Source organism: Tiliqua scincoides, chromosome 1, assembly GCF_035046505.1.
Source record: "Tiliqua scincoides isolate rTilSci1 chromosome 1, rTilSci1.hap2, whole genome shotgun sequence".
NCBI lineage: Eukaryota > Metazoa > Chordata > Lepidosauria > Squamata > Scincidae > Tiliqua > Tiliqua scincoides.
The window spans coordinates 33,944,091-33,961,899 of record NC_089821.1 but is presented as its reverse complement, the minus strand read 5'-3'; the positions used below and the strand labels follow the sequence as shown (position 1 = coordinate 33,961,899).

Genomic DNA, 17,809 nt, shown 5'->3' with positions numbered 1-17,809 from the left:
TTTATTATCTATGTCATTGGTTACATGAAGTCAGACATTGCCCCATATTTTAAAATTCCCTTTTACTGATATGAGCAGTAAACACAGAACCAATATGTAGATGGGAAATAGTACAAGCAAAAAATAGGTTAAAAGAATAAAATCTGCCTTTCCTGAAAAATGGATTTGTGAATATTGATGAGTAAAAGTTATACTATACTTTGTGTAATTTGTATATTTTTTAGAAATCATTTGTTATTTATGTTTATGGGTCACTTGCCAATTTGCACCTGTATCTGATTGCACAAAATTTAAAATACTATTCTGAAACTTCATGTTTTCTGTAATTTCTTCCTATGTCAAAACTTTTTCCCTCCAAATCAGGGAAATTATACAGTGTCGGTGGCCAATCACACAAATAATAAATAGTTTGTGAACAATCAATGAACTGAAAAGCATTTTTGACACCATTGTTGAATACTTATGAATCATGAATACGTTCAATGATGTTCGGATGAATTTCTTAAACTGGTCATTAACAAATGGGCTAATATTAACATTAAAAAAAAAGTTCAACCACCTCCAATGACAAGATTTGCAGCCTTTATTTAATATTAACGTGAGGCACAGGGAATAAAAATAATATTGCAGGCATGACCTTAAGCAGATTTCCATTCATTCAAAGTAGTGTGATTGTAGCAACTTGGGATAATGATGGACATCAGTGTGTTGAGTGCATCAGGCTCTGCTTGAGAGATTCTTTTCTTGTTGTCTACAAGCTGACCTGATAATATTCAAGGTTGGTCCTTGTTAAGATGATGGCACCAGCTGCTATGTTGGTGGTGTGGAAGAAGTGCATTTGATAGAATGGAGGCAATGGAAATTTGGTGTATCTAGAAACTGCATAGCTCAACAGCAGTACTGAATGATTAAGGGCACAATCCTAACGAACTTTCTAGCACTGAGGTAAGGGCAATTCAGCTCCAAAGTAAGAGAACAAACATTCCCTTACCTTGAGTTCTCTGTGATTGCCACCCAACTGCAGAATGCAGCGAATGCCCCATTGGCACAACTGTGTCAGTGCAGGAAAGTTTGTTAAGATTTGGGCCTAAATGACTTGCTCTTCTGGGAAGTAGGATCAGAATAAAATCTCTTGGGTTCAATGCCTCAATGTTATGTTCTTGGCAATGGGCTACTTCTTCACCAGTAGCATAAACCATAATATACTAAAGGGTCACAAATGTAAAAGAAATATATTTTATGTTGATTGACCTAAATGTTTTTCTTCTTCAAATTTTGTCTCACTGCAGAGGGCACAAATATTGAGTTGTGACCAAACTCAGTGGGGTTTCTAAAGAGAATAAGAAGCAACTGCTCATGCCTGGTACAGAAATAACACTGCTGATCATTTAACCATGATGGATACATGCATTTCTTCCACTCCCCTCTTTTACCATTTCAATTTTACTCATGGTTTAGCATTACATCTTCACTGATGTTAATTATGGTTAGTACCAAACAGCTCGTCTTATGAAACCATAGTTTTATAGCTTCAAACCTAGTTTCAAATTCTAGTTAATACCAAGTAGAATTGGTTTTTAGTGGTATTGCAGATTATTATTGCTATTAAAATTAGTTGCCTTTCTACAAGCAACATGTATTCAAGATGAAGAACATTTTTCAGTGTTCTTCAATTACTTCTGCACAATTGTACAATTACATTGTACAGTAATTTTTACAAAAAAATCTCTAAAAAGTACTAAACATTAGAAACAAGATCAACTCAGATGCAACACTCAAAACGCAAACTCAACACTTAAACTTGCTGGAGGCAGGGAGCAGGTAGCTGGAATGCCCATGACCTACTCTCAATCTTTAAGGGCACAATCCTAACCCACTTTCCAGCACCAATATAAGGGCAATGCAGCTCTGAAGTAAGAGAATAAATATTCCCTTACTTTGAGAAGGCCTCAATGATTACCACCCAACTGCAGGATGCAGCACACACCCTATTGGCACAGCTATGCCAGTGCTGGAAAGATGGTTAGGATTTGGGCCTAAGTCATTGTTGAGAGATCAGCAGCATTACATCTGCACTGGATTTGAGCTTCCCATTATGCAATTATTACTTCCACCCATCTAATCACTATATTTTCCAACAGGTGCTACCTCAGCACTCTGTTTCTAGATATACAATTCGTTTTAATGTACATGTATTTGTGCTTTTCTAAACTATGGATTTATCAATACTATCTGATTTCAACTTGTTCTAACATGTCTGTCAGACTTCTCAATTACAAAGATATTTTTTATATTTGGGGCAGGTTGCTGGAGGCTCTGGAGCAAAGTCCTGCATTAAGTCTCACAAGCTGATCGGTTTGCAGGTGATGGGTAGTGTTAGTTCCTCTCACCCTCCCCACTGGCCAATGGGGAGAAAAATAGGTGGCAACTGACTGCTACTGGGAGGATTGGGGGCTAGCACCACTTGGTGGACCTTTCGACAGTGCCTGACCTGGCCAACCCTGACATTACCCTGGAGAGCTATAGCAAGAATCTAGTATTTAGGATCCACTGTTCTTTTTGTCTTTCAACTCTTAGGATTTTTTCAAGGGGGAGGGGGAGGAGGTTACTTAAAACAAAACATTCAGACCATGCATTTAGTGTGTTCTGATGAGGTTATTTTATTTGGAAACCAAGCAGACAGGTAAAGTGATATATGCAAAGTGGCAGCGTTAGAGTTCTCACAGTCCCTCTCCTCTCTATGATCAGATGCATCCTTTGTTTCTGAGATGAAGTAAAATGACCTGGACACACTGTTTTGACATGTTCTCGCGCATGATGCACCTCATGCCTTTTCTGATATAGTAGTTTGCATCAAAAGTTGCAATGTCTTCTGACGACCAGAATATCAGCCTTGACATCTCTTTTGTGCTTGTGTTCAATAGTCGTAGATTGCCATATCCCTGCCCTGATAAGTAAGTTGTCTGTTCTGGACAAGATGTCTGTCAAATGTTGCCAGAAGACAGGACTATACCAGCTCCATAGATGTGTGGGTAGAATCATGGCGTTGGAGTACTGCTGGCTCCTTGCATCACGAAAATTTGCATCACACCCACATAGAGTGTCCAGTTTGGCAGTAAATGCAGGACACAATTTACAGTTTTATTTTTGTTTTGAAAAACCACAGAGAACAGCAAAGACTTGAGTAAAAAGGACAGCAAGAAGCTGTTGAAATTGTGAGTCCTCAGTAAAAAGCACACACTACACTGCACTGCACACTTCATAATAGAGACTTTAAGCTACAAGAAAAATACTTAATTAGATTCACTGGGAAAATCTGATTCTTATGCCCATGTTGAAAATCTTACCTGCCTCTTGTATTGGCAGTTGATCCCTCACCCAAGATGCGCTGCTCTCAGAGAGTTGCTTCTTTTGATCCCACCAGATCTTTCACCTCCGCTATTGGATCATTTTCTTTTCCTTCTAAATTCTTCCATTCCCCAACCCCACGTGAACAGCAGGACTGTAGCAGTAAGGTCATAATCTTCTTACTGCCAGATATATGAAGAATTCTTTGCATATAATGAATATAGCCAGACTCAACAGCCACAGAAGCTTACATAGGGAGCTCCTTGAAGCCTTGCTCCTTTCAGTTAGGCCCATGTTTGCAAACTGCCCGTTCTTGTCAGTAACCTGTTCAGGCTGTGTTAGATAGGATGAACATTTCTAAATACCTAAGATAGATACAGACACTGTGCCGAGAACATAAGTCACACAAAACTGTGTGCAATATCCATTGCACCTTCATGCTGTGGCTTCACATATTACCACATTCAGAAATGAACCATATTCAATATTTTGCCTGTGCATTTTTCATTTATTATTCCCCCAGTGCACTTAATGTACTGCACAAGATCAGAGACAATTCACACACTTTTTTTCTTTTGTATGGTGATGATTTGCAAATAATACAGGATGAGATCCATATAAAAGTGAAACTTGTGAAAGAATCTAGCACATATTAGTTCCTCCATGAACCCAAACACACACACTAACAATCTGATCTTTGAAGATTGCTGAACCCATGCAGGCCAGAAAGTCCTTCAAAACATTAAATTTTTTAATAAATGATATTGTACAGTAATGCAAAAATCAATGTGCTGTAGGAAAATGGTAGTATGGATCAGCACCCAGGTTCTAGATCTCCTGTCTCATGTCAGTGTAAGACAGCAAAATCCAGAATAGATGCAAATTTCCTATTAGCATAAGGCTACAATCTTATATACATTTTCCTTGCAGTAAGCTCCACTGAATACAATGGAGCTTAGTTCTGAGTAGACATGCCTAGGATTGCGCTGTTAATTCAAGTGTTGATCACCTGAGTAACAGTCAGTTAGCCCATGTTAATCTACTATGCTTGAATGATAAATTGAATAACTTAAAGTAAAATCCTGCAATTAAAACCTGAATTATGCCACTTGCAAATTCTGTGCATATTTAGTTATCTTTGGTCTTTTAAAACACTTTGCCATCGTTTTCCTTTCAATTCTAACTGCAAAGCAGTGTATGAGAATATCTATATCACTTCATCTGAGATGAAATGAGCCATATCTCAACAGTTGAGTGGAGGGAGTAGGAAGAAGAAGGGCTGGGGTGCATGTTGAAGAAACACGGGCTCCACTCCAACAAAAGTTAAGCATTTTTAAGAGCCTCTAATTTCAACTACAGAGACTAAAGCATATGCTTTACTCTTTCATTGAAAGCAACGTAACTGAAATAAGTTAATTCTGGCAGGTTATGCAAAAATTGACACTTCTATGATTGCTTAATGATGATTTTGATATTTCTCATGTAGGAATGGCAAACCAAAGATCTTTCACAGTATTGAAATGACTTCCCTGTTAATAACAAAAAGGTACTAACCACAATTTGGTTTCAGAACTGGGCCGGCACCCCAAATAGTGCATGTAGCAGGTTGCATTCTGAAGTGCATTCCTTGAATGCAAGCTCCCTCCAAGAATGGAACACGTAGCAGATTACAGTCAGACGTGCATTTCTGGAATGCAAGCTCTCTCCAGGAAAGGAACATTGTGCTAGCACAAAGAGTCCTTGCACAAGTGGACAAGTGCACAAGCTCTTTCTGTTCCTGAAAGGAGCTTGCATTTAGAGAGCGTGCTTCTGTTCACATTTAGGTACTCTGGGTGCAACTAAATAGTTTGGTGTAATAGTTTGCGTGCGTGCGAACTCGTGAGCACAGTAGGGGGGCAAAGAAGTGCTGTGAGGATGCCCAAAAAACTTCCTGGTGCCTGTATTGAAGCTACCATGCAGTTCTTTGGATATAAACTCAAACATATTACATTTAAATAAAGGGAACAGTTTGTGACATCAGGCATCCATTTTAATGTTCCCAAATATATACAAAAAGGATAACTTGTAGTCACATGTTGATATTGTTATATGCTTTGTTATCTACCTAAAATATTAGCACAAACTATTTGAAGTAGCATTTTTGCTGTCCAACATAATTCCAAAGGTAAACTAGATAAGCTGTTTGTATTCACAACTTGTTTGTTGTACAGTAATTGATAAAGTATTCACAACTTTATTTTAAATCCCAATCAGATGTGAAAACACCGCAAACTAACATAAAACCTGATATTTGACATATACATATGCTGGCTCTTAAACAGAAGACTTATTGCAAGCTATAGTTTGGAAAAAAAATCACAAAATTAAAATAAAATCACATTAATACTGGACATATAATCTTGAGTACTTGGATTTCAGTCAAGATCTAGCTTACATAAGGCAAAAGCAGCACATCCAAATTACGGTTATACCTCCACTTCCTGAGGGGATAACCATAAAATACTAAGATCCCAATCCTGAGCTTCCCAATGCTGTGCTCACAGCGGTGGTGCTGGATGTAGCAAAAGTGCTGTAAGGCACTTTCCCAGTGGCGGGAGACACCCAGCACCGGTGGAGAGGCCAGTGCCATGGAAGGACGCAGGTGAAGAGCTCCCGGCGGTAATATGTATACCTTTCCTTTCTCACTGACACTCACAACACATTGTGAGAGTCTTACAGACTCAAGGCAGTTCACATAGGGAGGCTATACTAAACTCATCCTTATTTCAAATCAGTTTTTGTTCTACGAACACTTGCAGAATCCTTCACTTCCAGATGAAACCCTTCATGGATTGTGAAGTATCACCATCAAGCGTCAGGGGAGGCTCTTTGGGGTAGGGGGAGAACAGGGGAGGGCAGGGAGGGGTGGAACTGGATGGGGGAGGGCAGGCTGGCAGATCAGGCCAGGGATAGCGACAGAAGCTGCTGCCAAATCCTGTGCCCCCTCCAGACCCATGGAGCCTGATACAGGCCTCCTTGATTCTGCACCAACTCAGGAGCTTGATGGCAATACTTCACAAACCATGAAAGGTTCCATCTGGAAGTGCTTGCCCTTTGCAGTTGTGCAACCCCACCCATATAATGGCTGGAATTGATACTGGAACTCATCAGCTCAGATTAGTTAAGGAACAAATAGGAGTCTGGCTGATTCTCTACAAACATTGTTCCAGGTTTGGTTACTCAATGTGAGAAACATCACTTGATAGACAGTACTTCTTGATCATCTGCCCATCATCTGGTCCTTCTGACCCTTGTCCATCAGGTCCAGCTCTCAACCCAGCTGGGCTTATACATTTCCACTACCAAAAGTCCCTTTGACAATCTGACCCTTCCCAGTTGCAGTCTGCCTTGCTGCAAAGCCTGATACTGACTTGGACTTATCACAGACCACTAAGAACATCAGCAACAGCAGGAACAACAGAATGCTGGGAAGAGATATTAACATAATTCACTTTTGCATATCTCTTAGCTGACTCTCCACCAAAAGATGTCCCAGGAGCTGCATTTCATGGGAACCTCACCTCTGACAGAAAGTTATAGCCATAATTCCTGATACAAAGATAATATCTGCTGGGTTTGCCACATACACCTAAAAGGGAACCCACCACCAGAGAACTGGGGAGAGGTTTTAAACATATTATGTAGCCTCTCTTTTAGCTACCCCATCATCATAGCTTTGCTTTGGATTGTATAACCTGCCTGTGATTTAGATATGAAGGTAGGATACACATATTTTAAATAAATGTTATATTGATTTGTCAAGGGGATGAAATAAATCAAGTGTTTCCTCCTAGGTGGATTATGAAACAGGCTGTTAATCAAGTTTACCCATCATATACAAGAGCAGGTAGATGTTTGTGGCCTATTTGGCTAATTGACTGTACAGGTGCCCCCCCCCCCGTATCGGAACCTCCTGGGGATACCTGAATCCTTGAATTCGAGGAAATGCCTACCTTCATCCTTAGCGAGGGCTCTGCTCCCCTTGCCTCAGGAGTGTCCTCTGAGAGTCCATTAGGAAGCCTGGGGAAGCCCCTGGGTCCTGGGTTCCATAATGCCTTCTAAGGCATTAAAAATGTCACTTCTGGTTATGGAAAAACCGGAAGCGATTTTTTTTGCCTCTAAGGCTCAGTCAGAGCCTGGCAGACTTCTGTGGGCACTGTTGAGCTCAAAGGATCCTCTGTAGGTGAGGGGAACAGAGCTCCCCTTGCCCACAGAGGGGATACATGGTGGGGGTGCGCGTAGGGCAGGGGCCAAGGTTCCAATACGTGGATAAGTGAATTCATGGATACAGGCTCCCCCTGTATATTCCTTTTCTCAATGCCAAAAAAGAATGCAATAGAAGTCTTAATCTTGGAATTGCAGGTGTAAATTGCAGATTCTTTCTGTATGTGAAGATTATAACATGCTTAATCTAGACCAGTGGTTTTCAACTTTTAGGAACCCACAGACCACCGAGGCAAAGTTTGGAATTATCGTGGACCACATCCAATCCTCCCTTCTCCATGCATAGAAAAGTACAATTAAATCTGTAATAATTAGAGAATATTTATTGGAGATTTACTACATTAATTATTTATAGAGAAGATTTGTGTGGTGCTGCTTTTGTTATCGGCAGTCTGTTCTCCACCTTCTCTGGTGGTCCGTGGGGCAACGCTCACTCAATGAGACACTAGAAGTGATCAAAGGCAGTCTTTTTCTTTTTCCTGAGACCTTACGGACCACTTCTCAGGGTCTCAGAGACCACAGGTTGGGATCCGGTGATCTACACTGAATCCAGGCCTTAGTCCTAAGAAACACAGGTTCATAGATACTTTATTATTAAAAAGAATGCACAGGGAAATAAGCTTGTGTCATCAAATTCAGATATACATCAAACCATAGTTATGCTTTACTATGGTTTGGTGCAATTCTAAAATGACAAACCATGGTTTGTGACCAAACAGCAACCAGTACCGAATACGGTTTGAACTGAAGTTGCATGACAGTTTGGAAAGACGTGTGAATTAAATATCCAGCACTATGAAAGTGTGGTGTCAGTATCCTCACTACTTTCCTGGAAGGGGAGAGATCTATGTCAAAGGGGTTGGGGATTAATAACTTGTTTCCTATTTGACTTGGAACAATACACAGAATCAGGAACTTAAACTGACCTAATTGGGGGGGGGGTAATTTACACAGTTCACTGGGGGAGGATATATAGGTAGATACACTTCCCAATCCCAATAGTATGGTGTCCAAATGTCCAGGGTCTGAATTAGTTTGTTTTGCTGCATGTGGTTCTACTCATGAATGTGGTTGCACTGCTTTTCATACAGAGTCTCAGCATGGGACTGGGGTTGAAATTGGTAAGGGGGAAAATGGACTCCTCTTCTGAAAAAGATGTCCTCATCCCTTTTTGGGGCAATTAATCAAGTGAGCTGCAGGGATGACCTAAACCTGTCAGGAGGTTGTTGCCCTATGCCTTGGTGCTCTTACCTCCTGTGCCTTCCACCCCCTTTTTCTTTCCTCTACCCCTGCTTGGAATGTCCCTCTTCCCAGCCTTCCTCCCTTCTTGTCACTTCCTTATTAGTTTGGCTCTAATCTCACTGTCCATCTTTCTCCATGTACTCTATTTCCTTTCACCTTGGCTACAACCCTCCTCTTCTTTTCTCCTCAGTTCTCTGCTCTCTGTTCAAATAATCCCACCACCCTTGGGTCTACCCTCCACCCCCAGACTGCCATAAATTGGGCTGTAGCTGGCATTTTGGGGAAACCTGATGCTCAGTGATGACATCATCACTGAGCATGTGATCAAGCAGCCATGACCGGTGTGGCTTGGGAGGCAGTCATAGCTCACAACAAGGCAGCAACTGTATTTTTTAAGAGAACTGGAAAGAACTCCATGTATTCCTTTGTGCACCTTAAACTCTTCTGTTGTACAAGATAATCAATTACTTATATAAAGACTAATACTAAATGCTAATATTGAAATATTATTTATGTAACAATCTGAATACCTATAAATATCATCATAACATTATTTAACAGAACTGTATATTAAAAATGATCTTGCAAATATCTGTGCTTCAGGAACCTAGTTTTACCCCAATGCATGAAATGTCAACTTTACATATAACTAAAATATATTATTATACACACTGACAAGATATTCTTTGGGACATGATGAATACATACAAAGTTGCAATTTTTAAAGACTAATACATAAATGTCTTTGCTAAGACTTATAATAGTACCAAAGCCCCTTGAGGGATTTTACACATTCCTTCGCTTAAAATTCATACTAGTCATATCGAGAGGTAGTACACCTGCTTTTCTGCTGGTCAAACTTAACACTGCCTGCAGTTGGGAATGATTTGCTACTATGGCTTATTCTAAACTGCAATGGAGAGTTTAAGAGCATGATGTCTGAAAATTCCAAACTAACTTTCTGCCACTGATCTTGCGCTAAATATGAACTAAAGGAAATTTCACATCAAATTAGTCAATTACATTTTTTTTAAATTCAAGGATAATAATAATATTGCTATGATGTTATCTAACACAAGTTATACTTTCCCCCATCATGATTCCCAGGATAGATTTTTTTTAAAAAACTGTGGTGTGACTACATCAGATGTGACCATTTAATGGCATTCTTATATCATAAGAGATGCTTTGCACTGCAGAAGGTATGGTTAAGCACAATATTTCTGTTTCAGGTGAAACAAATTAAAGAAATTTTTTTCCATCATGAGAACAGGATGGATTTTGAAAAATCAAAACCATAAGTGGCAACTGAACATGCCGCATTTGAGACTTGGTTCAAAAGAGATGGTCTGTTTTCCAAGCAGCATAAGTAATTTGTCATTGCAAACCGCAGTATTTGAACTGACGTAGCACTAAGTAAGGCAAATAAAAACAAACGACAAGGTGCCTGGATATGTTTATTATAAACTTTTCATCAAAAGTGAATGTGGAATTACTAACAACTGGAAAACAAGAAGAAATGGCAAGGAAGTGAGCTTTGTTTTGTTTTGGGGAAGAAAATGAGGACCACCTCCCTGGTACCTGAAAGAGAAAAGGATATTAAAAGCTTTGAAAAAGCATTTCACAGGCAATCCTTCCATTCTGAGCATATTCACAATATGGTAACATGTTATTGTTACTACTTTTTGAGTCAATAATTTGAAGAATTCTTGCTCAAAAATTTTGTACATGATGACCACAAACATACAATTATCTTAAACACTCACGATTCTATTGCTCTATTTTCTCTTGAAATGCTTCCTCACTTGGATGGTAAAATCACCTTCAGTTATTTTCTGTAGTAAAAAAAGACACTAAGTACTTTGTATGAAGAATGCATGACTAGTTATAATTATAAGGCAATTTTGCTCATGATAGCAGCAATGATACCATCATGAAAGCTTTCAAAAGCCCATATGCGTTGACTACCACTGACATTTTCAAAAGCTCTATTGATTTTCACCACCCAATTCTGAAGATGGGTTAAACATGACAAAGGTACTCAGTACCTGAACCTAATATCTTTTAGAGGTATGATGAAACTGAGAATTTCCAGAATGCACTCAATGTACATTCAGCTGACAATTTAAAGCCTTTATATATTTAAAACCCCTCTTAGGGTTATTTGACAGATAACAGTCTTAATGGTGTGGGGGGGAGGGGTTCTTCAGTTATCTGCAAGAGGACAGAATAGTGGTCTACTTAGAACTTTAATAAGCATGTGAAATTCTAATAGTCATACTGAATATGTATAGCAAAGCTGACACTATAAACTGAACTATAAAATCATCATTTGATGTCACCAATTAACACTTACTTAAATATCCTTCAGTGTTCATGTTAATTCAGCTTCAGGAACATGTATTCATATCTTCGATTTTCTGATGGCTTGAAGACTTCCAAAATCTCTTCTGATGTTATCCACAGATTTGAAAGTGTGAACTTTCTACAACTGGTGCAGTACCGGTTTTGCTAGTTTTCTGTTGTGAACACTCCAAGATTGATTCCATGGAGTTGGAATACACACAAATAATGGCACTGTGCAGCCTTTTCAAACATGATGTCACATTAGTCCAAATCAAGTTTTGAATTTGAGTATTGGATACATTTTTCTTGGATACAACTATTGGATACAATTCTTATTGTTTCATAGGTAACTACTTGATACTATTTCTCTGAATACTATGAATAGAACTGTGTGAAAGTATCATTTCCTTCCAATGCCACTAAATTATGCTTTTCTTCCAACGGGTACTATCAGGCATTAGGGGAATGGTATCTCTTATAGTAAGAAACTGTACCATGACCTAACCTGATATTTCTAAATTTGATCATGGAGCCATAATCACCCTTTTGGGTCTAATAAGTTTATTCTAAAAATCAAGATCAACAAAAATAGAGAAAGGCTTAAAAATTCACTCAAATTAAAAAAAACAACAACCCCTTTCTATCTTAAGATTTCATTTTATGAATGTGTAGATAGGATGGTTGGGGTGTGCTTATGTGAATTTTTAAATGAATCAACCTTCTGGAACTCTTACAGTTAAATTCTTGTCACATTAGTATAATTATTAATAAAATAATTGCACTACCAATTGTTCAGTTTTTTGAACTCACTGGTGCCTGGTTGGGCATTACCTGACATAGAACACACAACCTGACATAGAACTGAATTTATTATTCTTTCCAGTGGAAGCACCCTAGCTACACATACATTTCTTCAAGCCTGCATATTGGGTCTGTCCACTGAAACAGACGTTCCTAAAGGTTGAAGGACGTAATAAAAGTACAGGCCTACTAAGCCTATAAGTAATCTCTAGATCTGGTCAAAGACATATAGGCGTGATTCAGGGAAAGTATAGTGATATGCAATTTATTCCTCTTCAGTTTTTTAAGATACACAACATACACAAATGTTCGACCTGAACTACAAAAAAATGCCTCCCTTTTGATCTTTTAGTTATGTTTGCTCCTTTTTCAGATACTGTTTTCAGCACTGCTCTGAAGTACACGACCTAGCTACTTCACTTAGTTGTGGCCATTATAAAGGATTGCTGCAAAATAGATGAATTTAATAGGTAACACACAGCCATGTATCAATCAAGTATTCATGTTTTTAAGATATTGCCAGATTGTTTCTAGGCTAACTGTGCATTAAAAAAATAATAATGGTCTATTTCTAAGTTAGGTAAAGAGGAAAAAGGGAGAAATATCAATGTTAATAGTCTTATTATGTATGACAGATTATTTTGTAATACTGCAAGTTACAGAGGAAAAGTTTAAGTAATGCAAAACACAGTGTTTTGATTCTAATCTTTCAAAGATTTCTAGCTATTAAGGATAGAACTAGACCATAGCCCTGATCCAGTGATTCCAGTGTGCATACAGGGCTCTGATTCTTACACAAAATTCTGTGCAAGAGGCAGCTCTCTTATTCACTTCAGTGACACAGAAAGTTCCACATTAATGAGGAAGGAGGAAATGCAGGAGCATTGACATATACATGCCATTGAATTGAATAAGATGGCACCTGCCAACACAGAAGTCTATGCAGAACACAACAGAGCATTGTGTAAAGACAATTCTATATGTGTGAAGTTTGCTTCACATATTACTGGAGGCAAACATGTTTTAAGGTAAGTGTACATGTGGCAGGAACAAATTCCTGGCACCCGAGCATGCATAACGATGGGAAAGGTATCTTTCAAAACATATTAACTTCCCTCTGATGTTATGCATAAAGACTGAACACATATGGACCAAAACTGTAACAAGCAAAGTGGCCCTGGGTTTCCATGCTAAAATCATCCCAGCTTTGAGAGCTGCATCAAGGGCTTTTACACTTCCTTCACCAAAACAAGCAAACAAAAGCACAATATAGTTATTAGAAAACTCATCTATACTAAAAAGTCTTCAGGTCACTGATCCTCATAAACTTGTTAAGAGGTTTAACTCTTAAACTGGTTTCTGCAGAACATTTTCTGAGCGATAAGACTCTGAGAAAAAGCTGTAGCTGTTATACTGGAATTATTGGCCACGGTTAATAAGATGAACAAAAGAAAGAGGAAGAGAGCTGCAAAAAGATTAAAATGTCAAACTAAAACAAAATTAAGAAAACGTATTTCAGCCAGCTTACATATGGGAATAACAATTAAGACTTTGCACAACACTGTACTTTTTACTTGCTCTTTGTTCTAGATTTTGTTTACCTCTATGACATTAAGGATTAGTGCTGTGCAGTGCAATCACATATGCCCAAAAAATCAAGCTCCCTGCCTTGGAAGAAAGCAGGTGACATACAAAGGGTGTGGTAGAAAAGGGATGCAGCTAAATATATGCAACCACTGTATACATATATTTATTTATATTTCATATTATTACAAAATGTCAACAATCCCCATCTGTCCTTTCATTTCGTAATCAGTTGTTTCAAGTTGTGCAATAAGCTCAGTAGGCATTGCAGCAGAGGTGGGTCTCAAGGAGATAAAGGAGAGGAGAATTGTGACCTTATGGATCAGATCAGGGAGGGTATTCCATGCATACGGGACAGTGTGGAAGATGCTACGTTAAACCTGAAATTATGCAGAGCAGCAGTTCTCCAGGTAAAGATTATAGGTGTGTGTGAGGTGCCTATTTTGAGACAGAGGCAGTGTGGTTCTGTGAATAACAACTGGCCGTTGAGAAGGCAAGTGAAATAAGTGATGCAGGACTACACCAAACTCCTGTTACTTGCCACTGTCGCTCACAGGGCTGCTTCACACATGACATTGTCCTGTACAGCAGGAACCTGTTCCTTTAGGGAAAAAAATGTGTACACCCTGCATAACACTGAGTGTGAAAATGCTGCAAGTCTCTCTTTTGCCTTAATTACACATGTTTTGAAGCTGCAGCAGAAGGTTCCAAATACATGTAACCACAGCAAACCAGACACACAACATGATCTGGGTGAACACGTTTGTTTCCCTACAAGGAGACTCTTGTATAAGAAAAAGGCCATGTACAAAATAGCCATAAGTGGTAGCCAGTTAGCACAGTAACCTTGAGGAAATGATTGGGAACGACTGGGAAAGGATCTTAGACAGAAAAAGGAAAAGGAAGTGGGGATGAAGGAGGGAAGACAAAAGGAATGACAAAAGGTCATTTACTTCAAACGTGCGTTTCTAAGAAAAGTATTAATTTTATGTGTTTGCAATTCATTATCTATATAGCTAACTTACTATTTTATGATTGATGAACTAGACCATTTAAAACTGTATTTCTCCTTTAACAGGAAAAAGTATAGAAAAAACAAAATTAAAACAGGCAACAAAATGCTTCCCCTTACCCTTCTTCTTCCGTACTGAAGCTTGGAAATAGAAAGGGAATGCATGATCAATCAATTCGGTAGAGAAGGACCTTTTAAAACGTTATGCCCATGCTTAGATCAGGAGAACTAACACTGAGCAGACTCCACACTGTGCCGGTCCTTTTTCAAATATTAGTATTTCGGTATAGTTTAACGTTTACACTCAAATTAGGAAGTCAGGTTTGTACTTCATCTTAGAATCATTTGGCTAATCCAAAAAGCAAGATCTAGTCTCAAAAGTTCAACACCAGCGCTGAGATTTTAAAAACTATAGATCAATTCTCAAATTTTTGAAGGAGGTGGAATGATCCCTTTTTAGACCATTAGTTCCTGATAGTCTTTCTGCAGACTCTAAACCATACAGACATTCATGAGATGTTAAGGAATGGAAAAGAACCATTTAATATCACAATAGAGACTTGACCAAGCATCCAAAGAATGGCAAAAATAGTTCCCTTAACTCAGGGGAGTATATATTAGTTGGTTGGGTTTTTGTTGTTGTTTATTTCAATACCAGTCCACCCCACCCCACCCCACCCCACCCCAACTAAATTGGAAATTGATTTTGAAACAGAAGGGAGTTTCAAAAGCAATTTGTGACTGAGCATGGTGGGGTGGGGGAATCAGTTGTTCTCAGAAAAAGAGTCAAGAATTCCACTGGAGTAGCACAAGCTCCTTGAATCTCAATCATGATCATTCAAATAGTGGAGCTTCGAGCCAGGCAACCACATTTATTAGACTCATATATGAAGAGATAGCAAAGAAAAGAAAAAAAGGAGGAAGCTACAGATAGCGAGAAGAGGCATTCTAGAAATACACAATGGACACTATACAGCAAAATAGTATTTCCCATTTACTTTCTTATAATAGTAAACACACAATAAAATGCAAAAAATTGAGGTTAGAAAATAAAATCTTTATATAAGAAATCTATATAGTTCACAGATTTATTTAAGATATCAATGATGAAATGAACTTGATAAACTTTGGTTAAGAGAGATGCTGTCATAGCTATCCAAGAGAATGGAAAATACAAAAGAACTAAGGAGATATATTTTATTGGATCAATGTCTGTTGATAAGAGTATTCAGGCTTTATGGGATTACAGAGAATTCATTATTAGACAGAACAAAGTGATCTTGGTTTCCTGAGCTATCACAACCATCTACAACTCCCTGCTGGTTAATGTGTATTGTATTGCATTTAATGTGCTAAATATTTTGCTTATCCAAAACATATCCCACTGTACTTACACATAAGTGGATGTGATAACCATGCATAGCTCTGAACTCTTAGAAGCCTCATGCACAGAATCGGCCACACAAATCCTCGTACCTGAGCAGCTCTACAGTTTGTGGCACTGTTCTGAAATGAACTGTTCTCATGACTACAAAGTAATTATCCACTTCATATTCTTGAAAAGTGTGAAAGCTTGCATACTCTTACCACCAGAAGATGGCCTACTAAAAGCACCATCTCACCTTTTGTGTAATTCTTGCAGCCTAATCCTATGCATGCTTACTCAGGCACATGTACAATTAAGTTCAATGGCACATACTCCCAAGTAAGCGTGCATAGGACAAGGCAGCAATAATATACTTGGCAGCTCTGGCATGCATGCAGAGGCACTGCATGCATCATGCAGCTGTTTTCCCTGTATGATCAGGGATGCCTCCTTCACATCATCAGGAAAATTCCTTGTTTGCAAGGAGTAAACAATTTAAGTGAATGGGGCAGTCCCTTTTCACACTCCCAGTGCACATTCATGGAACCTGGATCATGGCAAGAGTGGACATCCAAAAGCTGTTATACAATATTTCCTCATGCCAAATTGCCTGTTGCTAAAGGGACACCCCCACTTATATAATGATCAAATTTTCTTTATGGCCCAGTCCTATCAGGTTTCTTGTATGCTTATTGATGTCTTTCAGGGCTACCATTCTCCAAAACAAAATGCAGAAAATCTCCAACCACTAGTCTTAAATGTCTATGAACTTTTGTTATTAGTAAGTAAGCCTTTGAGGGAGAAGTGAAAGGGCAGCGACATGATCCCCAGGATCACCTTATGAAGGGGGGGCAAGGGGTGCTTTTATTTACTGTGGGCTTAGGCAAGCAGCAGGAAGTGTGGGGAGTCCTGTGCAGACCTCCACAGGGCTCCCCGAGGCTTGGAATGTTGACAAAGGTTGTGATGCAAAACCGGAAGTGGTTTGTGTGCTCCGTTTCTCAACATTTGAAGCCTTGGGGAGCCCTCTGGAGAACTGCACGGGGCTCCCCGCACCTCCTGCTGCTTGCCCAAGCTCACAGGAAGTAAAAGCACCCCCTTCACTCTCTTAGCGAGGTGATCCTGGGGGTTGCGTCGCTGCCTCCCCCCTTCCCCTGCTCCTTAAAGGGACAGGGGAAGCTTTACACAAACTGGTGGGTCATGAACTACTGCTTTAAAGACATCAAAATGTTTAGTAACAGATTTCCCTTGCATTGCAGCCTTTATAGATATTAGCATGAGCTATTTTGAGATTTAGGAAATAGTTTACCAGGCCTATAACTGGGAAGATCAGACACTTCCAACATACTGGCAATTTTTTTTCAACTATAAAACTAAACATTCTTTAATGCTTGATATGAATCATCACAGCCACACTGTTTTTAATTTTAAAGATGAAACAGAATCAGTATTACTTCGGGATACCATGATTTGCCTTGGAAATGAAATGAGTTAAGGAAGGCTCCAGTATGGGTATGGGAAAATTAGTCTTTAAAAAAACTCTTCAGTAAGATGCTACCACTAAAAAGGTTCAGTAGCTATGTGAGAAGTCAAGCACTACATATTTGGATACTGAGTAAGGGCCTAGTCCTATCCAACTTTCCTGCACTGATGCAGTCACGATGCAGCCCTAAGATAAGAAAACAAATGTTCCCATACCTTGAGGATGCAGCACATGCCCTATTGTCATGGCTGTATTAGTGCTGGAAAGTTGGATAGGATTGTGCCCTTAGATTAATATTCCTCTGCCCAGGTGTAGCTTCTACCTAACTTATAGAAGTTAAGTTCCAACAAAACTTCTGACAGAAGAA

The 17,809-nt window shown here is 39.0% G+C and overlaps 1 protein-coding gene across 2 annotated transcripts in view; it reads right to left on the bottom strand.

The window, feature by feature from the left end:
• SHANK2 (SH3 and multiple ankyrin repeat domains 2) overlaps positions 1-17,809 on the bottom strand; it is a 434,329-nt gene that overhangs the window by 52,004 nt on the left and 364,516 nt on the right. For both annotated transcript variants that reach the window (XM_066632040.1, XM_066632049.1), the window contains one exon: positions 14,717-14,737. In XM_066632040.1, the coding sequence (XP_066488137.1) occupies positions 14,717-14,737 (21 nt within the window). The remainder of the gene's footprint in view (positions 1-14,716; positions 14,738-17,809) is intronic.